General features: G+C 27.2%; 1 protein-coding gene across 1 annotated transcript; it reads left to right on the top strand.

The window, feature by feature from the left end:
• Positions 1 to 16487: 16487 nt before the first annotated feature.
• PAP2 (phytochrome-associated protein 2) lies at positions 16488 to 20189 on the top strand. Its single transcript, XM_020362251.3, has 5 exons — positions 16488 to 17050; positions 17790 to 18013; positions 18363 to 18504; positions 18686 to 18747; positions 19784 to 20189. Exons 1-5 carry the CDS (start codon positions 16587 to 16589, stop codon positions 19819 to 19821), a joined length of 930 nt encoding a protein of 309 aa, XP_020217840.1. The 5' UTR covers positions 16488 to 16586; the 3' UTR covers positions 19822 to 20189.
• The last annotated feature ends 3740 nt before the right edge of the window (positions 20190 to 23929 follow it).

Raw genomic sequence — 23929 nt, 5'->3', positions numbered from 1 at the left:
AAACATACTGTTAAAAACATGTAATCCTACTTTCGAAGATGATTTCATATTTGTATATATATATGTTTATCTAGTGGAACTACTTTGCTACCATCACGGAAAGTCTACAGTATGAAAACTGCTTCATGATTTGTGTTTCTATAGATTTCTGGCCATAATTCATGGTTTACAGTTTGAAAGCAAATAAACCTGTCTATAATATCGTAATTATAGGCAACAAATACGTGATTGTGACTTTTGATTAATATGTTTGGATCCACGTTTAACCACATTTAACCTGCTAAACAGCGAATTTGCTTGATTAACATGATGTTTCGATGTTACATGTACTCATGTAGCTAAGAGTTTGAGTTTGAATCTAAAAAAAGAAAACCCATCTGAGTAAAGCGAAATTTAATACTGTACTTTGCAATTAGTTGAATTAATTACTATTTTTTTATTTGTCAGAATCGCTTTTAAGATAAAAATATTTAAATATAAATCATTTCACTTTTAATAAAAATTAATAAAATTTAAAATTACATATATATGCTAACATTTACCCTAGTTATCTAGTACACACTAAAAGCATTTATTATTGAAAATTTGAAATTTATAATTTATAATTTAAATTCACGAGGGTTAGTCTAGTGGTAAGTAGTAGTTCTTAGGGATATTTGTTTGAGGTCTTGCAAATCCATAATAAAACTTCATCGTTACTTTTTTTGATATGGTAACAGATTGATTTCCTTTCCTTAGGAAAGCGAAAGGTGAAGGAATTGTTCCCTTTGGTTTCAAGCAACGAAACTAAATGACAACAGACTGGGCCTAAAAAGGGTCCAACAAGTAAAATCATGAGGGCAAGAATATCAATTAGGTTCAGGGTGATGATAAATACACCTCTGTTTTCATATAAACACACCCCCTTTTTTTTAAAAAAAATATATATAATCTCTAAATTACTCTTTTTTTTAAAAAAAAAATATATAAAATTCTTAAATTTGCACCATGCACTCCTCTTTCCTACACCTCTCTTCTTTCTCTTTCCCGCACCCCTCTTCTTCTTTATTTTTCCCGCACCCCGCACCCCTCTTCTTTCTCTTCCCCGCACCCTTCTTCTTCTTTCTTTTTCCCGCACCCGCACATCTCTTCTTCTTTCTTTTTCCCACACCCTGCACCCCTATTCTTTCTTTTTTCCGCACTCCCCTTCTTCTTTCTTTTTTTCGCACCCCCTTTCTGGAATAATAAAGTTTTTGTTCTGAAAATTACTTTCCGGAATAATAAAGTTTTTATTCCATAAAATAATTTCTATTATAGTAAATTCTTATTCCGAAAAATGTTTTCTGGAAAAGTTTTGTTACATAATTATGGAAAGTACTTTCCAAAATACTAAAGTTACTGTTCCAGAAAGTTCTTTCCGGAATTATATAAGAAACACACTTCCAAAAAATGTTTTTTTGGAACAATAATTTTACTATTCCGGAAAGTACTTTCCGGAATGCTAAAATTAAATTTCGAATCTTACTTTTTGGTATGACAAATTTAACTTACGTGTTTCTTTATCTCCTCATCCACCACCGTCATCTACGATCCTGTTGTCCATGAGTAATGTTAAATAAGTTAAAAAAATTATAAATATAAAATATAATTTAATATATTAATTTGTACCTTGTATTGAATGTAGAGAATAATGAAGATTGAATGAAAAATTAGGGTTTAAGAAAGAATAGAGTAGAAAGTGAAAAATAGAATTTAAAAGATAGAAAGATAAAATATGATTATGTTGATTGTAAAAGAAGAAAAATCAAGAATTAAAAATGAAAAAGAATAAAATCATCAAAGAATGACTAGAGTGATGAAAAAGGAGAATGAAAAAAAGAAGAAGAAAGAAAAAGAAAAATGATGAAAAAAAGGAGTCAATAAAAAACAAATTTAAAAATAGAACTTAAAATAAAAATTTAGTTAAAAGGATATTTTAGAAATTTTATTTAAAAAAAAAAAGAGATTGAATGTGTACTTATAAAAGATAGGAGGTGTATATATCATCAGCCTTAGGTTCAATGTAACAGGCCCAAACAAAAGGGCTCTACAATTCAATTACGAAGAGGCTCATGATATATACACCTCATTTTTTTTTATAAGTACACCTTCTTTTTAAAAAAAATTATAAAATATTATAATTTTTTTTAAGAAATTTAATTTTACACTTTCAACTTTCAATTTACTACTTTCTTCTTCTTATTCACACACTTTTTTTTTCTCTTTCAATTTTCACATTTTACCAAAATAGGTGGGGTGAAGGAAAAATAAGGGAGTGCATGTAAAAATTGAAAAAAGGAGGAAAGATGTGTGAAAAAAAAGTACTAAATTAAATATTGTGAATGTAAAATTAAAAAATTTAAAAAAAATTAAAAATATTTTAAAATTTTAATTATTTTTTTTAAAAGAGGTGTACTTATAAAAAAAAAGGAGATGTATATATCATGAAGCTTACGAAGAAAAGGAAAGTATGCACATGTCCAAAAAGAAAAACATATAACAAGCCCAAACAAAATCACAAGCCCAATAAATAATTAAACAAGGACAAGGGTAAGACATTACCCATGAAGCAACTCAAACGCATGGCAAATAGTTTGCCTCATTACTCAACACCTTTTTATGGAGAGTGGAGAGAGGCGCTTCCTTGAAAATAAGATAAAGTCGTTATTTTTCGAATCATGCTAGTAACCTCAATTGAAGGCAATTAGTGTTCTGAAAAAGAGGGAATTGTGGGTATATTTTAAGAAGATAATATTTTGGTGCTATCAAGAAGTTAGCTAATATTCCCTCCAGATTATATATAAGAAAAAATACTTAAATTTTTTGGATTGAAATATAAGTAAACTTTAATCAAATCAACCTTATTTAATATTTTTAATTAAAAATATCTCTATGATAATAAATGAAACTATTATCTATTATGAATGTGACTAAGAATATTTTAAAAAATGTAATATATATTTTATGTAAAATTGTAAAAATTAAATGTATTTAATAAATTTTTTTAATCCGTACGAAATTAGTTATTTTTGCTTATTTAGATTCAAAGGGAATATTCCTTTGTAAAATTAGGCAAGGAAATTGTCAACTAGATGATCCATTAACAAATCAGCCAGTGTAACTACTGACAAGTAGTTTCCAAGTTGTCAAAATGTGGTAGATAGGGGCCATTTAGTGTCGGGCTATTTTCGTTTAACTTTTTTTTTTTTTTTGTGTGTGTGAAAATTTAGTGTTGAGCAATATAATAACTTAGATGAATTTGTAAGAGTAAAATTATATTTGGAACACTTTTAATAAATAATTTTGTAAATAATAAATTATGATAACTATATCATCCTTGCAAATTTGCAACGGCTGAACTTTAGTTTAACCATGGTATGTACATCATGGCACACGACACAGTTTACAATCAATGAAATGGCGCAATAATTTAAAATTAAGATGTTCAAAGATCTTTCTTCTCTGCTAACCAACCAATCCAAGCTTGGAACATCAATAATATCAGAAATAAATCCAGCTTAGTACATAAATTTTAGACCAATCAGTACAAGGCATAGGGATTGACGTCGATTTCAATACAGATAAGACAGGATATTATTGGTTTTACTTTGGTAAATGAGCAATGAATTCCATTTAATTTGATCATGTTCCTCATTTCCTGCCTCGAGTTCGTTTTCATAATTTCCCACAACCACTCAATCATAATGACATATACATACAAACAAGTTAGTCACTGTTGTTACTCAAAAAAATATACGATAATAATATATATGGGTCCATGTCCATATAGTAAAGGGTTGCAGCAGCACTAAGAAATATTCATCTTAGATTTTCAGCTGCTACAATAGAATTGTGGTGATGCGTAAGTTTCAAGTTAAATCAGGGAACATGGAGTGATCTAGGTGCAGATCCCTTGAGTGTCAATAATTTCATATCTTTGATGCAAGGGTCCCTCAAATGGTTGCAATGCAAGTTGGAATGCATTAAAATTGAACCATGCAGGCTTTTTGCAGTGTCCACTATATATTGTGCTAGATGACAATCTTGAATCCTCGCCTCACATGAGCGTTGATAAGACTCTCCCGTGAGAAAAGTTATTATGAATAGGCCTTCCATTGAGCATAAACAAGACCTGGTTCAGTTAGTGGTGTGCTAGCTTGGAATACTGCTTTGAAATTTTGTAACTTACAATCTTCCCTATGCCACATGATGAAATTAGAAGACCAACGGTTATGAAATGACAATTTCATAATATAGAATCAAGACACGTTTAGTTCAGTTCCAAAAAATTGATACTTGTTGGTGTCAACAATGCTTAAATTTTGAAATTCTAAATATGATTGATGGTTTCCTTATCATCATATCATGGCATCATTACTATAATGACCTGTCCTTACCACAGCAATTAATTATTGCCAACCGAGAGTGATCGACCTTGATTATATATTTATACGGTATATGATAGTTGTTCCCTTTTGAAGTAATTATCCATGCATGGCATGGTTTCATTAGTTCTGCAAATATGTTTGATGGTGGTCATGTATCTAGCCTCTACTCAATGATTTTTTACGTCCCTCCCACATTCCTTCTGTACGGTTAGATTTATCTCTAGATTTATGTACTGTCATATCCAAATGCAATAACTTCATATTTGCTTTAGTTTTAGACTTTTAGATTCCTCTCCTGATAAAAAAAAACAAGTTTTACAAAGTTGTTCACAGCAAAGAAATTAACTTGTAGGGAAAGAGATATTCTGTCAATAAAAATTGTAAATTTATAAGTAAATCTCTATTTTATATTTTATTAAATGATAATTTCTTCATATATTATGCAAGTCATGTAAGATCGCGAACTAATAAGATAAAAAAGTATGTAAAATTTGAAAGTTAGATAATAAAACATACAAATTAAAGATTTGGTGACAAAATTTATGAAATTGTAAAATATAAGTGATAGAAAAATGTGATTAAGTTTATAGTTTATAATTTCTTAATTATTTATTTTTATCAACCAAACAAACCATTAAAAATTGACATAAAGAATATGCTATTATACTCAACAAAATATATGTAAGATTTAATTGACAAGATTTAACACAGTTGATAGACAGTAAGATTTTCTTAAGCATGTTGGCGAAGTTCCATTATATGTATAAACACTACAACAAAATTCATTTTTACCGACAATTATTTACCGGCAATAAATTAATTGTCTTTGTTTTATTATTTAATAAAAGTATTAGTGACTAATATATAATGGTCACTAAAAATATATTTATATCATACCAAAATTTATTATTAGCGACAATTATTTTAAGAAAAACTTTAGTCCCACATCGACTAGAAATAAGATAACTAAAGAGTATATAAATAAATAATAACTCTCACCTTACAAGTTTGTTATATAGGGTTTACCAGCATTTTGAATAACTCTCATCTTACAAGTCTCACATCAACTAGAGATAAAGTAATTATTTATTTTTACTCATCTTACAAGTCTCACATCGACTAGAAAGTAAAAAATGTTATAAAAAGATATACACTTTTTTCGACCATTATAAAGGTTTTTACCAGCATTTTGAATAATTGTCGCTAAATATTTTAGCGACACTGTATACAATGGCTAATGTAGAAATGCCGGTAAAAGATTTTGTAACAATTTTTATTACCACTAAAAATCATATTAAATGCCACTAAAAGTCTATTTTATTGTAGTGAAAAAGGACATGTTGAAAAAAATATAAAATCTACTTAGATAATTTTTACATCTTAAAAAAAATAGTCTATACGAGAGATTCTTGGTAACACATAAAAAAAAATTATTTTTCTTGTGTACTTGGATGAGGAGAATCTTGCGGTAGAAACTGAAATAGCGGTACCAGCTTTCTCTGATCAAGTGTGTCAGATGTTCAGACTGTGGCATTATTCATACATGACTTTGATAATCCATTTAAGACATTATATATATATATATATATATATATATATAAAAGAGGCTGCCATTCATTCCACTCGTTGTTTAATCAAATCCTAGATGGGGTCAAGGAAGTGATGCTTTGAAGATTCATGCTGTCTCCTACCCCTAACCAGAAAGTCTCGTACGATTATGACAACCATTTCACATGTTGGAGTCATACAAGTCCCTGTTTGGTACCTGTAATTCTTTTTTCATTTCTACTTTGTGTAGATAGGGGTTTCATTATGTTTTGGCTCGTTGTTACTTTAAAAAATAGAAACAAAAACACTCCAGCTCAAACTAGCAGATTCGTGTTTCATACATGTTTTATTGAAATTTTCATGTGTGGAATTGGAAGTAATTGCTGGAGTTGGAAGATTTTTAACATTTCTAGTAGTCTGAGTTAATATGAAAAGATAGGAAAATCAAATACTAAAAATCACCTCCAACTATGTTTAGACTTGAAAGATAACTACTAAACTTGTATTTAGTATTTAGTATTTAGTATGATAGCTGAAAATATTCTTGAGCGGGTTAATTATAGATTCGAACAAGGCATAGTAGAAAACAACCCATTGCAATTGGCACTAAGAAAAAAAGCTACCCCATCATGATTGACGAGGACTGTATCAACTAAAGCCTATTATCCCATGCACAAATGGATGCCATGTTTTGAGTATTGAGGAAAAATGTTGAATATCAATATTTGTAATTTTTATACAAAATAGAAAAACAGAAATATTAGAAAAAAAACAAGTGTTTGAGATCCGACAAACCAACATGAAATATATAGAATTAAATATATGTTGATAATTAGTGTGATATGATAAGTTTAAAACAATTAATAACTCATATTTATACATAAAATTAACTTATAATATAAAAATTATTCTATTATATATTTTATTTTATTCATATTAGTAATTTATGTGAAATATATGAAAGTAAAATATTTTACCACCTTTATGTATAAAAAAAATATACATAATTTAAGTATATAAAAAGCTTTTGTGTGAATATATATAATACTATTGAAAGAGTGGGATCTTGTAAGTGGAAGGTTAAAAGCTGAGTTCTTATCCAGTTAGCATATGATGGCTTAACTGTAGCAAAAGTGCAAGGCAGGTTGGACCCACAAATTGCCACACACAACGCAACCATCAAACATAGTATGATAGAACTTGATAATAAGATCGATATTGAATAAGATGGTGGAGTGACCTTCATAATTTTGCTTTGAAAAGAGAAAAAAAAAATATTGAGAGGGATTGATGCAGTGCTCAATAGCAAATAGCAATGCTCCTAGCACTACTGTTCTTGGGGCCACCAACTACGAGTAAGAAACCATAAGAATTTTCACACGGGACCCACTAGACGGGTGTGGGTCCTACCTTGGGATTCTCTTGTTTGGCATTGTGATGATGCTCAGATCCTATATCATCATCGTTTGTCAGACAAAATTAATTAAGCAATGGAAAGAGCGTTGTCAATTTGTAATTTACAGAGGAAAAAATTGACAATAAATACAATATTAAAATTAAATTAAAAAGTATACGATTTTAAAAAATTAAAACAAAAAATAATATAAAAAAATTTCATGAGAGTGATTATTCAGCAATATTAAATTTTATTGAAGGTTTAGATAGATAAATTAATACTAATTTCATATTATTTAACATTGATTTTATCTTTATCTATAAAAAAATGATATCTTATTAAAATAATGCATATAATAATAAATAGTTGAAAAATGCTTCAGCTTCCGAAACGAATAGCCGAATTATCCTCCAAATTGTGAAAAAAATTGATGGTTGTTAATTTTTTAATTTAAATATTAAGTTAATTTAAAATTTGTGAAAGGTATTTTTTTTCGGAGGATAATTCGGCTGATTGTTTCGGAGGCTGAAACAATAGTTAAGTGAGTTGTTAGTGGGTTGTTAATGGGTTAAGTTGATGGGTTGGTAAATGGGTCAGGTGGGCTGCCCGGCCCACCATGGGTTCAACCCGGGTGGGCCGGGTCGAAAGTGGGCTGGGTCACTTTTTTTGACCCATCATAAATTTTTTCATTTTTTTGACCCGGCCCAGCCCGTTTTCAAGGTAGGCTGGGTTGACCCATGGGCTGGAGCCTACTTTGACTGCTTTAATATACATATTTAGTTAGTCATTACTCAGATTTTAAATAGGAATTTATATTTAATTTATCTAAAATTTGGTTTAATATGACTTATTTAATAAAAATGTTAGGTTTAGATTTATAAAATAACTTATTTGTTTTTTTAAAAAAACTATAGTTAAATTTATGATATGTATTTGACAATTATATCAATTAACATGGTAGTAAAGAAGATAAAAGTTCAAGTATCGGATTCATAGAGACTTATGTTATAATTAATTAATCTAATTTAATACTAATTAAGAAAAAGAAAAAGAGATTTATTTAAAGAAAGCAATAACGTTAAAGAACATATTTTTAGGGATTAGGAATAATAAAAAGATAGAAAAAAAATTAAAAACTTATAATAAAATATGTTAGAGATTGATTTCACTAACCTTTTTCATTCCTAATTATTATTCTATTTCAATATTAATCAAGTTAATTCAACAACCAATGAAAATATTTTAACTCTAATTCCTTGTGTGAGAAATTTTAGGTTACTTGAAAAAAAAATCTCAAATCCTTGGTGAAATTTGTTAAGCAACCCGCATGAAAATCAAAGGTTTAAAAATTAACTAATAATGTTTATCCCAATTCTTTGATAATAAATGTTTATCCCAATTCTTTGATAATAAATGTTATCGATGTTTTATTTAGGTCATAATTTTAAAAGGATTTTTCAACCTTAATTAAAAATTATAAAATCATATGAAGAGGTTGTTCAGGTCACAACAAACATTAAGTACAAGAGTAAAACAATTAACTGAATAAATTATTTATTGAATAAGAATAGGAGGAATTACATGGAGTAGAGTGAGTCACTTCAATTCCCAACAACTACTCCTTTTATTCTCTCAAAAATTAAACTATATAATATGTGGAACATCTTTCTATTATATTTAAACCCTAATTTTATAAGATTCTAAATGGATTTTTCCAATTGTGCTAGTGATATTCACTCACTTAGAGTACCCATGAAGCTCGCTCTGAATGAGCATGCGTGATCTTCCAGTGGTGCTTGCTAACTTAACTCACTCAAAGTGAATTTTTGATCACTTTGAGCAAATTCTTCTAGCTTGGACTATCTACTTGAGCGATGTTTTCCCTTTTAGATTTGTAACTTTCAAATTATTTTCTCTTTGTTTATATTCCAACAAAGAAAAACTTAAAAAAATACCTAATATTTAAATAATTAAACTAAAATTAAAATTATCTCTTGACTAAGTGTTTTATGACAAAAATAAAATTTTAAAGCACAATATATTAAGGTTAAGTGTTTATAGATCACTAAGGATTTTCTTTAGACTTGTAATGTGGTTAGGCTAAAAAAATTGCATTATTTTTTGTTTTTTTTTGGAATTAAAAAACATCTAAGGTTAAGGAGATACTTAATTGTATTCTTTTTGCTTATCTTTTTAATTCCTTCCATATTTTCTCAAACATTATTTTCAATTTCACTTCTGTACCTTTCTTTTGCTTTTTTATTTATTATTTAATATATATATATATATATATATATATATATATATATATATATATATATATATATATATATTACAAAAAGGTGCTTACAACTTATTGTTAGTATCTGGGTCATCATTGACCTTGTTGATATTTTTGTAGATGTAACATACCCACACGAAACTTAGAATCATTATTTATGTTGTGGGTATATTGTATGCCCACACCAAAATAAGAACGTTTTTCACTTATTTTCAACTAAATTGTTCGCCTTATTCTTAAAGGTGTAGAGTAACAATTTGTTTTTCTGATAGGCTCAGGTTCTAAAAGGAGAAATTTAGTGTTTGGCTCAAAGGGGGTAGCAAGTGTTAAAAATTCAAAAAAATTTCAGGTTGACTTTTTGACTAGTGACTTAAACAAAATTTAAAATTACTTTGATCATATCTCAACACATATAGATAACTTCTCACAATTGCAAAATTCAAGTCAAACCAATTGGATAGAAGAGAATGCACACACTTAATCCTCACTATTTGTGGATCTCTTACTCACTGGTTAGGTTTTTTGAAAAACATAAACACTTATGCCAAAATTTTCAATCTTATAGAAATAAACACAAACATTCAAGTTATTACCTTTGTCATTACCATAGAAAAATTCTATTTTTACCAATTAACACGATTAATTATTGATTAGCAAATAAGTTTGTATTCAATTATTCTTCTCATACATCCCAGTACAACTCAATTCAAGAAACACAAATATGATAGTAAAATGCTAGAAAAGAAGGGGGAAAAAAACTTAACCTCTTAGACAAGCTTATACATCCTCCTTTTTTTTAGATGACTACAGAACTTTACCTCCTTCATGGTCAACAACTTGTTGGTCTTCAGAGTAAGCTGATCCTATCACATAAATTGCATAACTCTTTTTTTTATTATTAATTTTTGTTTATTATTTTTTTTAATATCTTTTCTGCTTGAGCGAACAACATGCCTCACTTAAGCAAAAATTTTTTTTTTTCATGACGATAAAAATAAATTAATGTCATATCAAATATAAAAAAAATCAAATCAAATAAGATAAACATAAAATTAGATAATTAAATGCATAAATTTAATACCCTAAAATCACATCAAATTCAATTATAGAATTCAAGTCTTTGATAATGACGTCATTTACTTGATACGTAGTTGACAAGTATATCAATTGACGTAATAATAAAAAGGATAAAAATCCAAGTATCAAATTTACATAAACTTGCACTATAAATAATGAATCTAATTTAACACAAATTAGAGAAAGGAAAAAGATAGGTTTATTTGAAAAAAGCAATAAAGATAAAAAAAATATTTTTAGGGGTTTAAAGTAATAAAAAGATTGAAAAGATAATTGAAAATTTATAATAAAAGATGTTAATAATTGATTTTACTAACCTTCCTCACAAATATCCTTCCCAATTATTATTCAATTTCAATATTAATCAAGTTATTTCAACAATCAACAAAAGTATTTTAACCCTAATTCTTTAGGTAAAAAATTCTAGATTGCTTAAGAAAAATCCTAATTCATTGGTAAAGTTTGTTAAACAACTCACATTAAGATCGAAAGTTTAAAGGTCAACTGATAAGGTTTATTTCAATTCCTTGGTAATAAATGTTATCAGTATTTTATTTAGATCATAATTTTAAAAGGATTTCCCAACTTTGATTAAAAATTATAAAATCATGAAGAGGTCTATTTAACATTGTTAATGTAAAATAAGCTTTTAAATAGATTAACAAGCCATACTAGACTTTTAAAAAGGTTAGGTTAGGCCTAAAAAAACTTATGATATATAATAGATTATAATTAGATATTAATTTTATATAATAGACTTGACCTGTATATTCAAAATTTGACATAACTTGACCTATTTTCATCCCTACCAATAAGTTAGTCTATCAAAAATATTTTTAAAAAAATTTGTATATTTATTTTGGATATCTCATCTAATATATTTCTTTCATAATATCTAAAAAATCTACATAAATTAATACACTTAAATAATAAAATTGCATAATAAAATAAATATATAGTTATAATAGTTCTTTCAACAAATTTATTATACAATAAATTTCTAATTTCTTATAATAATATAAATTAAATATATAACAAATTTATTGCACAATAAATTACAATTATACATTCATCTTAGTTATACTTAACATTGAATATATATAATAAATAAAAATTAGGTGGACTAAGAGACCTATTTCCAAAATATGTCCCGACTTGGTAGGTCGACGCAAGTCATATGCGAACAAAGTTTTTGCTAGACTCTTTTAAAAAAATATTTTATATTAATATTTATATATATTTTTTCAGAATTTTATAACTTAAAAGTCACCTTTTGTATTTTTAAAAATTTATATCTAAATATATATAAATGTAATTATTTTTTCAAAGTCTATTTCCAAAATATTTTTATTTTTTATTAAAAATATTTAACTTAATCCACCACTTTTTGTCAAATTAGTTGGTCGTAAATTGTTTCTCACTTAAATAGATAGTTACAGGAACGATCATGTTTTAAGATTATAGGAAAAAATAGAAGTAAAAGGTGGTTGACAAAATACAACTGAAAACAAAGGATACGCTCTATTATAAAAATTTGTTTTGAAGGTGTAAAAAAAATTGTTTTGAAAGATCTCCAAAGAAATAATATATATATATATATATATATATATATATATATATATATATATATAAAGATTTGATTCTTTTAAAATGAGAAATGTATTTTACATGATAAAATGTTCTCATAATTATTAATTATAAAATTAATTATTAAAATTTGATAAAATTAATTTTTTTGGTAAAATAAAATTTTAAATTAATTATAATATTAATATTTAATTTTTTAATTAATACTTATTATTATATTTTATTTTTTAAATTATAATTTTCTCGTTTTAGAGAAATTAAATCTGCTAATAAATATTATTTCATTTTTTTTGGTAGAAAAATATTATTTCATTTGAAACCAGTAAATGTGGAAGGAAAGAAAGAAAAGATAGAAAAAAATATTTAGATATGTTTAGTTCTTCATTACATAAAAAGTAATAATAAAAAATGAAGTAGGGTTCATGTTTTTTTCTTCTTCTTACCATTCAAATTATAAACAATGAGTTGGGGAAGTTGTTTTATATAATGAAAGACTATAATGTCATTAATAAGATATTTTTAAAGAATTTTAGTAACATATTTTCTAATATACTCTTTTTTATTTTATTTTATTACTAGGTAGAATATTTAGTTAAAAATTTAAAATTGATATAAATAGCTATTAAATGATAAATAAAAATTATTGAAACTTATAATTTTTAGTTAATAATAAATAATAATGTGTTAAAAAATGTATTACTCAGATTATTAATAAAGAAAATAAAATTTTTAATTTTCTTTACGTTGGTTTTATTTCTATCAAACAACATGCAAAATCCATATATCTTATTTTCTACTAATTTTCTTTCATGTCTCTTTCTTTCCTAAACTTAACAATACTAAGAAAATTATGTTTAAACATGACGAACTCAATGCTCCATAAACATGTTATTTAAGGATGAAAATAAATAAAGTGCAGACAGCAAAAGGATATGCGAAAAGCATGAAGCACAAACACAAATTACCAGTCACTTCCTTTTCACCACAGAAAAAATAATCCTCAAAGCATCGTATAAGCCAAGAAAATATCCAGCAATCTTTATCAAATTTTCTTTTTCTTTATGGTTAATAATTTCCTGAACCACATGGAAATTTTACTTTTTCAAAGACACTGTTCGTCCCATCATTTTCTCTGTCATTTCTTGCCTATGGAAACACATTTCTATTATTTTATAAATACAATACACTTATTTTCAACTTATTATTTTAAATAAAATTAAAAAATAGGCTCGTGATAAATTCTGAATAATTACACAAAATATCTTCTATTTGTTAGACATTATACACACTCTTTTCTATTTTATATGCATTATAATTTAAAACTTCAACAATAGTAAACATATAAAGTTATTAATTTTCAAATGATAAATTTTAAGATAATACTAAAATAATAATAAAATAATTAAAAACCAATTTATCAATAACAGGATCATTTCAAAATTATTGTAATAAAAGAGTTAATAAAAAGTTAATCATGTGAATCATTCCATCTTATATCAATTCATGTAACTAAGCTTTATATATTACAAAATCTTAAAATAATGTTTTATATTTTGAATATAAAACTATAATTTATTTATCACTCATTCTTTCATGATAATTTTATGATACTGTAACACTAATTTAAACTGTTACACTTAAATAAATTATCCAAACCTAAAACACGGAATATTTAATTTTTTATAAAAGTTATGAATGACAATGAAATTAATTCCCCCAAAAAAAAATAATGAAACGGTAAAGTATGGCAGAGACTTTCTGGGGTTTGTCGGAGTGGTCTCCCACAAAAAGATTCACACGATTTATAAAACCTGAAAAAGCACATTCTTCAAAGGAATTTTAATTTAAAGAATAAAGAAAACAGCCAAACAGTTCCATATTCTCTTTTGCATAGTAATGTATTCACAATCTCACACCAATATTCCCAATTTATTATTTTTTATTTTGTTACACTACACACAACTCCATTACTACATGTTTAACAGAATGCATAGAGATTTATTTGGCAGTAGAGTAGTTTTATAAACTATATATTAAACTGGGGTTGTTTTGAAGCATTTTACATCTTTGGGGCTGTTTTATAGGGTGTCGCTATGGGTCATAGCGACACCCGTGACACGTGGTAATTTTGGGTCTGAATACAAGTCATGAACGCCATATTAGTAGAGTTGCTGTAGCTGGTGGAGACCTTCAAGGAGTCGCTATAGGCTATAGCGACTCAATTCGGCTAAAAATGAGGTCGCTATAGCCTACAACAACACACTTATATAAATAATATAAGAAATATATTATTATAAATTTAAAAATACAAAAGATTATGTGAAGAAAAAAGGAATAAAGATAACGTAATATAAGAAAAACAAAAAATAAATTTTGTTAACAAATAATAATTAAAGTATAAAATAATAATTAAATTAAAAAATTGGGGCGCTATGGCCCATAGCGGAAGTGAGGCGCTATGGCCCATAGCGCCTGTGTAAAACTGTATTTAATATTTTATAAATATAAAATATGATAAATAATTTTTATAAAAATGTCTGATAAAAAAGTAAAAAAGAATTGAAATTTTTAAAAAATTAAATTTTAAAAATGAGGTAATATATTGTGAAATAAAATTAAAAACGAAAAAAATATATATATATAAAACTGGGGCGCTATGGCCCATAGCGCCTGTGAGGCGCGATGACCCATAGCACCTAGCACCTGTGTAAAACTATATTTAATATTTTATAAATATAAAATATGATAAATAATTTTTATAAAAATGTCTGATAAAAAAGCAAAAAATAATTGAAATTTTTAAAAAATTAAATTTTAAAAATGAGGTAATATATTGTGAAATAAAATTAAAAACGAAAAAAATAAATATAAAACTGGGGCGCTATGGCCCATAGTGCCTCCCATGGCGCCTCAGAAATTCACCATCTACTGGGTGCCACGTGTCAGTTTCACCGCAGGCGTGACCAATGACACGCTGACACGTGGCACTAAGGGGTGCTATGGCCCAAAGCGCCAGTTTAAAAAATATATCTAATATTTTTTAAATATAATATTTGTTTAGAAATTTATGAAAAAATAACGGATAAAAGGGTAAAAAAGGATTGAAATAAGAAAAAATTGTAAATTTAAAAATATAAGTAATATAATGTAAAAAATAATTTAAAAACAAAAAAATAAAAATAAAAATTGGGGCGCTATGACCCATAGCTCCACTCCGCGCCAGTTTAAAAAATATATCTAATATTTTTAAAATATAATATTTGTTTAGAAATTTATAAAAAAATAAGGGATAAAAGAGTAAAAAAGGATTGGAATAAGAAAAAATTGTAAATTTAAAAATATAAGTAATATAATGTAAAAAATAATTTAAAAACAAAAAATAAAAATAAAAATTGGGGCGCTATGGCCCATAGCTCCACTCCGGCGCTATGGCCCATAGCGCCAGTTTTAAAAAAATACATATTATTTATTTTAAAATTACTTTTTTATAAAACTTAATTTTCTTTTTATAATTATATAATAAATAGATCAGTTTATTATGTTTATTTTACATTATTATTATTTTCGTTATTTTTTTATTTTTTCTTTACTTAGTGTCGCTATGGGCTACATAATTTTTTTAAGCCCGTCAGCTGTGGTGAGCCAGCCTATAGCGACACTGATCCAGCCCAACCAAGCCAAAAAAAAAAAAAGCCACGTGTCATTGGTGTCGCTATGGGCCATAGCGACACCCAATAAAACAGCCCCAAAAATGTAAAATGTTTGAAAACAGCCCCATTTTGATATATTGTTTCTAAAAGTGCACCACAATGGTCGTTTAGCCGATTTATTTACCAGGTTATACAGAAACAAACTGAACACATAAACCTCGTAAAAGTTTTTTTAAAATATTTTTTTTACATTCAATATCTGCTAATAATAAAGTGAAAATAATATATTTTAGTAGGAAGAATTTTCATCTTATAAATTTTAATTAGACATTAATTTATTTATTTTTAAATAATATCACAATTCATTCTAATAATTATTAAATGGCTGAGATAATTTGTTTTCGCCGTGAAAAAAATGTGATGAAAATCTCACTTCAACATTATAAGTATGTAAGATTGAATTAGATTATAATTTTTTTTTTTACATGTCAAAACTTAAAAAATCAATTTTTTATATTTTTATTTCCCACTCTCAAGTTAAATTCTGATTCTTCATCCTCAATTTCTGTTTCCCCCTCTCTCCATTCTTTTCCATTTCTGAGAATAAGTGAAACTGTAGAAGTATTGTGAGCTGAAGTTTGATGTCTGTGCCATTGGAGCAAGATTATGTAGGCTTATCAGAGGTTCCTGCAATGAAAGATTGTGACAAGTTTTCTAAGAGGACTAGTGGTGGCTTGAACCTCAAGGCTACTGAGCTGAGGCTTGGCTTGCCAGGTTCTGAGTCACCAGAGAGAGATGAGGGTTTGGAAGACAAAAATTTGCACCCTTTAGGCATGGTCAAGAGTTTGGTGTCTGGGGCCAAGAGGGGTTTCTCAGACACCATTGATGGGGGTCCTGGGAAGTGGCTTCTCTCTGGGAGTGGTGGATCTGAGGTGGGGTTGGGTAAAGATACTGTCTTGTTCTCTCCAAGGGGTGCTGGAACTGGTGTTAGTGCTGCCAAGGCTGAGTGTTCCAACCAACAAACTTCTGTTGTGAAAGATAAAGTTCCTCAGTCTCCAAAGCCATTGAATGAGAAGAAGCCTCAGATATCTGCTCCTGCTGCAAGGTAGCATCACCTTTCTTTAGCCTCAGCACACTTCCATATATGTTTTTATTTGTCAAAATATTTTTCCACTTTTTGTTGTTGATGTTCTGTCCTGTTTATAGATTTCTCACTTATGTGTGTATGTTAATAAAATAAAATGTTGGAAGCAGCAAGAAAATGGGATAATTCAGATACAAGGAGGAGTTTTTATGTGTGACTTCCATGAAAAAACATTTGGTTGAAATTGAAATTGAGAAGAAGGGAGAATAAAATCTATCAACATGAGGATTTGAGTTCTTTAACTCTTCTTGTTGCTAATTGTGTTCTCATGTTAGCCTCTGGTGTTTGGGAAGATGTTAACTCTTGTCTATGTGATTTAGGGGACATTCTTTCTATCTTAATCATCATCTAACGGTATTTTTTTGCTAGGCATCATCTAACGGTTGGCTTGGTGTTTCTGTAAATTTTCTTCTCATCTTGGTTATGTGTTGTTTGTTTTTGTGTATGATTTTGGATTGAACTCTCCAGATTGTTCAGTGTTCTATATAACTAAAATTCGATTTTCATGGTGAAACTTTTTTCTATCTGCCTGCTTGTGTTCTTTTGCTATTTTGTATTTCCCTTGTACACCTTAGTATTTGAATAAGAATTCGTTTTGTTTTGAAGATATAATCACTGATCTATGCATAGATGGTTATTTCAATTGTGGCTCCTTGTACACACCCTTATTTTTAGTGTAATTTTGTGTTTTGTGAATCAGGGAGCAAGTTGTGGGATGGCCGCCAATCCGTTCTTTCAGGAAGAACTCAATGGCCACTCAGCCACAAAAGAATGATGATGATGCAGAAGCCAAGTCTGGATGCCTTTATGTGAAAGTTAGCATGGATGGTGCTCCATACTTGAGGAAAGTGGACCTCAAAAACTTTTGCAATTACATGGAACTGTCTTCAGCACTGGAAAAGATGTTTAGTTGTTTTACAATCAGTGAGTTTTGTTTTCCTTTACTAGCAAATTGTAATCAAATTTTTACTTGTTAGTTCTGACTCTCTGACTTGTTCATAGCTTTCAATAATATTCTTTGGTTATACCAATTATTCTCTTCATTTGATTTTGATGAGAGAAATATAAAGAACTTATCCTGATCAGAACTGGCATCCTTTTAGATCTATGTGGATGATTAAATCAGGATCCTAAGTCTTCAAATGTCACAGGCTCAGGCTGGTTGGTTCCATGAGCTGGGGAATTTGGAGTGCTATGAATAGGTCAACTAATTCTTTACCAACAAAATGTTCTTTATGTTACAGATTCTGATTATGTTTTTTTCAATGTGCAGGTCAATGTGGTTCTCATGGAGTTTGTGGTCGAGATAAGTTGAGTGAAAGTAGATTGATGGATCTCCTTCATGGTTCAGAATATGTGCTCACCTATGAAGACAAGGATGGTGATTGGATGCTAGTTGGTGATGTTCCATGGGAGTGAGTGCATATTATGTTGTGGATCTTCTAATTTGATTTCTGATTTGGTGTTTAGTAATTTATTGAAAAGTACAACTCTGCTGCCAATTTGTTAAACTATGATATTCTCAAATATCAGAATCAACAAAGGGCAATTTGATGAGTATATAATTCTGATTTGTTCTTCTTGTTATTGTTTTAGAATGTTCACTAACTCTTGCAAGAGGTTGAGGATAATGAAAAGTTCTGAAGCAATTGGACTAGGTGAGGCTGACACATACAACAATGTGCTTTCTTTTATATCTTGTTGCATTGAAAAACTCTTCAGTCATCAAACATCTTATACTCAAATCTCAAGACAGAATACTTGCTTGATGGTATAACCCAATTGCATTCCACTAGCTGTCCTGCTCTGAATTACTTAACTAAAGAGCCAACAATTGTGTGAAGCCAATTAATTATATGTGAATTTGCACAAATCAATAGACAAATCTAATATTATGTGTAAAGTATAGACAAAAAACTTAGATATAATACTATTAATGCTTAAATATGCTTTTAGTCTTTTAAATTTAAAATTAGTTATTTTAGTTCCTGTAATTTTAAAAAATCTTATTTTAATTCTTATACTCAAATTTTATTAGGGAGCTTGTCAAATACTGTAGCATGAAATTTACTTAGTAATGTCCTTGTAAGTGAAAACATCACATTAACCTAGTTGATGATGTATAATTGTTTCAATCTGTTAGTTTTAGATATATTATTGATAGCTTAAAGGATTAAAATAAGATTTTTGAAAATTATAGGAACTAAAAATAATAGTTTTAAACTTAAGATACTAAAAATAAATTTACTTTAAATAGGAGGGACTAAAAACATATTTAATCTAATATCAATATTGTTGGTGTTATTTTTCTATTAAAGTTAAAGTTTTACATCGGTAATATACTTTAACATCTAATAAAATTCTTTATTGTGTATGTTATCGAAATAAAATTTTAATTCTGATAAGATAAAAATACCAACCATACTTATGGTCTTGCATAATGTATTGTTGAACTATTCATGGAATTGATGGATTCTAGCTGCAAATCTTTCTTCCAATATGAGTACACTTTCTTGAACTACTATTTCATCTTACTATATTTTTCTTAAAAATGATGGAAATGTCTATCATCTCTTGAAGGTTTTATACTTTCAATATTGATGAGCGTTCACATTTTAGCATGCTCTTTTACTGAGGTTAATCATTAGTAGATCCAAATTTATTGGTGAACTTACCTAAGTCTGATTCTTGCAGCACCAAGAGCCATGGAAAAATGTAAGAGCCGCAACTAGCAAGATGGTATGGATACAGAGATGGAGTATTACCTTTAAACACATCATACAAAGAGTCCAGAGGCAAGTGCAGGAGGGCAAAAGCTGGGGCTTATCTTGCTTCAATATGTATAATCCTACATATGGGATCCAAGCATCCTAGACGTCTTAGTAGGCAATATCAATATATGTTTGTTGTAGACATTAATTTAAGGTTTCTTAGGCTTGTTTCCTCTCACTTTTCCTCAGTCAGTGTTACAGTGGACTTCAAAAAACCTGAAGCTTCGTTAGTATGTAAATTTTGTAACTTACGTCTCTGAAAATTAATATTGGTGAGCGTTTTGACTTTCAAGTCATGCATGAAAAATAAAATAAAACCGTTTTTTTAAGAGGTTTTTATTGTGTTCCTCACTTTTTAGGTATTTTAGCTCACATACCCTGGAAATATTTTGGTATTTTTTGATCAAATAATACATGGATATAAATTGTTGGCCTATATTAAATACCGTGATCTTATATATATGTGCATTTTAGAAGTGACCAAAGTTCAAAAGTGTTTATCATAATGTTATTTAATATATAATGTGCATTTCAAAAGTGACCCTTGTGTAATATTTAGTATAATCGGACAATTTGTATATTTGTATTTTTGATGATAGCAACTGGCAACTAGTAACTCAGCTGAACAAGAAATAATTAAAACAGAAGGAATTTAGAAAATAAAATATAGTACTCTTGCACTCGACAAGAATTAATCTCAATTCCTTAAGTTATTTGGAGAACAACATATCCCTACACCAAGTTAAATTATTGTTATACTAATGGAAAAAGTTATTTTTCCATATTTTAATATAAAATTTATGTATAATACTCAATGGTGTAAGTAGATATGGATAATTTGTAAATTTAAATTGATCTAAATCAACCTAATAAATTTGATTTGGATTTTTTTTAAAATTTAGGTCATATTCGATCCGATCTAATAAAAATTTGAAACCATGAGTTAGATAATAGGTTATGCATTTTTTTATGATGATGATGATCATGATTATCATCTACAATTTATTGTTAGTGATGCTCAACAATACTAAAAGATAATATTATGATACAAGCTAGTGATAATATTGTAGTAATACAATATGTTTGTTTTAAAATTTATTTTATATTAATGTTAGTTGTTTAAGTTTTTAAAATTTAATAAACCAACAAATTTATTATGAAATTTAATTAGTTTTTATCATTGTTTATTTTATGAGTTGATAGTATTGCATTTTTAGTAAGATATCAAATGATTCAAGTTTATTTTGAAATATTTAAATTTTTAGAAAAAATAAATTTAATTATATTGACCTAATTAACCAAATCTAATCTAATTTATTCTTAATTGAATTGAGTTGAATTTCGTAATAAAAATACATAAATTTGATTCAACTAGACTTATTAAATTTTGATTGAAACGGATAATAGATTCATCTAAACTCGATCTACTTACAGTTCTAAAAATATTTGTTCATGTAATTCAACTAGTGATCAAGTGATTCAACCAGTGATCCATTAACTCAATACTTTGACTGAGTTGAATTCTATCACCATTTTAATTTTGATAACATTGGATGATGAATTATTATTGATATGACATTAATTATATTGATGTGACATATAATGATGTTATCATTATGATGCCATTTTTACTAATGACACTTGATGTTGTCATCATGACATCAATAAATTAATGTCTTTAATAGTAAAAGCTAAAAGTATGAAATGATTAATTAGAATTTACCTGAATTTTTTTAAGAAATTAAAAACTTATGCTAAATTATATATAAGCTTAATTACATTTTTATCCTATAAATATTAGATGTGAGATTTTGGTCTAAATTCTAATTGAGCAATTTTGGTCCCTCAAGTATCTTTATTATGAAATTTTGATTCCCCAAATTTTAATTTCTTAAGTATTGCAATTGTATAATTTTAGTTATACAAGTATCGTAATTTTACAATTTTAATGCATTTAAGTTACATACATTATAATTTTTATTTATGCATTAAATGATATTTCATTTGTTTTCTATTATAAACAAAGAAAAATAATTTTTTTATTCTTAAATATAAGCAAATTTCAACTTCCTTTATTTCATTTAATGATAATACTCTTTCTAAGATACTCATCTTCTTTAATGCATGACCTTTCAATTGAATTATTTTGTTTGACAATAATAACAAGGATTAAGAAAAATATTTATGAAATTAGTAAAATTTAATATAGATAAATAATCTTCTTAGTATGTGTGAAATTTATTTATTTATTTTTTCTTATAATAGAGAACAGAGAAATTATATTTATTAAAATTACTAATATATGTAATTTAAATAGGTAAAAATGTGTATTATTGTAATATGGCTTAAATATGTTTTTAGTCCCTATAAAATTAGCAAATTTTGGTTTGGTCTCTATAAAATTTTTTCTTTGTTTTTCATCACTATAAAATTGAAACTATTATTTTTAGTCCCTATTTTTTATGCGATCGTTTTTAATTACTCTTTTATTTATTAAAAAGTGAAGTAATCATCTTATGTTATTTATAACCATTACTGATATCATATTAATATTTAACATCTATAAAGAATTTTATAGGTATTTAAAATTAATATTATTTATCTACCTTAAATTGATTATTAGGGACTAAAAATAATGAGTTTAGATTTTAGAGAAATGAAAATAAAAGAAAAATATTTTATAGGGATTATGTTCAAAATTTACTCATTTTACAAAGAAAAAAAATAATGTTTATAAATTTTAGAAAGACGAAAAAATAAAGAAATTTTTTTACAATGATTAAAATCAAAATTATTTATTTTATAGAGATTAAAAACATATTTAAGCCTTATAATATTTTAGATACTAAAATCACACAATTACAATACTTTAAAGAAGTTGCTAAATTAAAAATGAAGGGATCAAAATTACTTTAAGAGACTAAAATTACATGATAAATCTAAAAGTACCAAATTGACATTGCTAAACATTATTTTAACGCAAAAAAAAAAAAAAAAACCTAACTAAATCAACCATCATGTCCTAAAGTAACCCTTACAACTACTAGTACAACAAGTATACACGACTTGACCCTCCTCGATTTTTTATAATACAACCCAACCCACTACGATTTAAAATCATATATTATGTACTTAAAGTTATCTTCCTCCAAAGAAAAGTCGCCTCACATTGAAACTAAGATTACCATTATTATTGCCCCTAACCATGCCCTCATTGGAAAGAACACTTCTTGCATGTTGGTTGCGGCTAGGAAGGCATGGTTGTAATATTCCTAAACTCTAATAGAATATTATGAAATTTTCTTGTTATTACTAGAATAATGATTTTAAATAAATCCTAACAGAATATTTTGAATTTTATTATTATTATTTTATTTTTAGAATAATAGTTTTAAATTTTATTTTCATCACATTTAAAAATAGATAAGGGTGGATATTTTATTACTTTATAATATAAATACTTGTTATCCAATTTTATTATTTTTATATATGCGTATTATTATATATATATAATTGTTAAAATTTTTAACTGTTTGCAAGTAATTATATTAATTTTATATATATATATATAAACCGGAGTGCTGATTGATATTAGCTTCGGCTATATATATCTATATAAATAAATATGTTAAGACTAGAAATCCTTAATCCTGTAATGAGTTACAGTAAATTTCAAAATATAAAGCCACGGGATTTGATGTTGCAATAATGAATCATGGGATTTGCCGCAAGAAACTTAGTGAACGTAAGAAACTTAGTTACAAGATAGGAAACTTAGTTATATCTTAGTTAGTCAATTTAAATGAAAGCTTAGTCAGTCAATTTGACGCAGTGGATAAGTGTTGCAGTAAAATCAATCGTAGAAGATAAGGGTAATAAATCAATTTGGTCGAGAAGATAAGAGTTGCAGTAATAAATCAATTTGATGATAGGTAAGATATTATCACATGACATCAGCAAATGATATCATATCCAAGAGCACGAGATGCCTATAAATAGCAGCGAAGATTGAACATTCAGAAACGGGGAAAGAGAGAGAGCATCAAAGAGAGAAGAGAAAGAACAGACT

The sequence above is a fragment of the Cajanus cajan genome, chromosome 1 (assembly GCF_000230855.2).
Source record: "Cajanus cajan strain Asha chromosome 1, NIPB_CcT2T_4, whole genome shotgun sequence".
Taxonomy (NCBI): Eukaryota; Viridiplantae; Streptophyta; class Magnoliopsida; order Fabales; family Fabaceae; genus Cajanus; species Cajanus cajan.
Note: the sequence above shows the minus strand (reverse complement) of the source record. Positions and strands in the feature narration are given on the sequence as shown.

Excerpts from the sequence above, each read along its gene's own strand:
- PAP2 (XM_020362251.3), top strand. The coding sequence starts at position 16,587 with ATGTCTGTGCCATTGGAGCAAGATTATGTAGGCTTATCAGAGGTTCCT. Across the intron at positions 18,014-18,362 it reads GTTTAGTTGTTTTACAATCA|GTCAATGTGGTTCTCATGGA; the intron begins GTGAGTTTTGTT and ends TTCAATGTGCAG. Across the intron at positions 18,505-18,685 it reads GTTGGTGATGTTCCATGGGA|AATGTTCACTAACTCTTGCA; the intron begins GTGAGTGCATAT and ends TTATTGTTTTAG.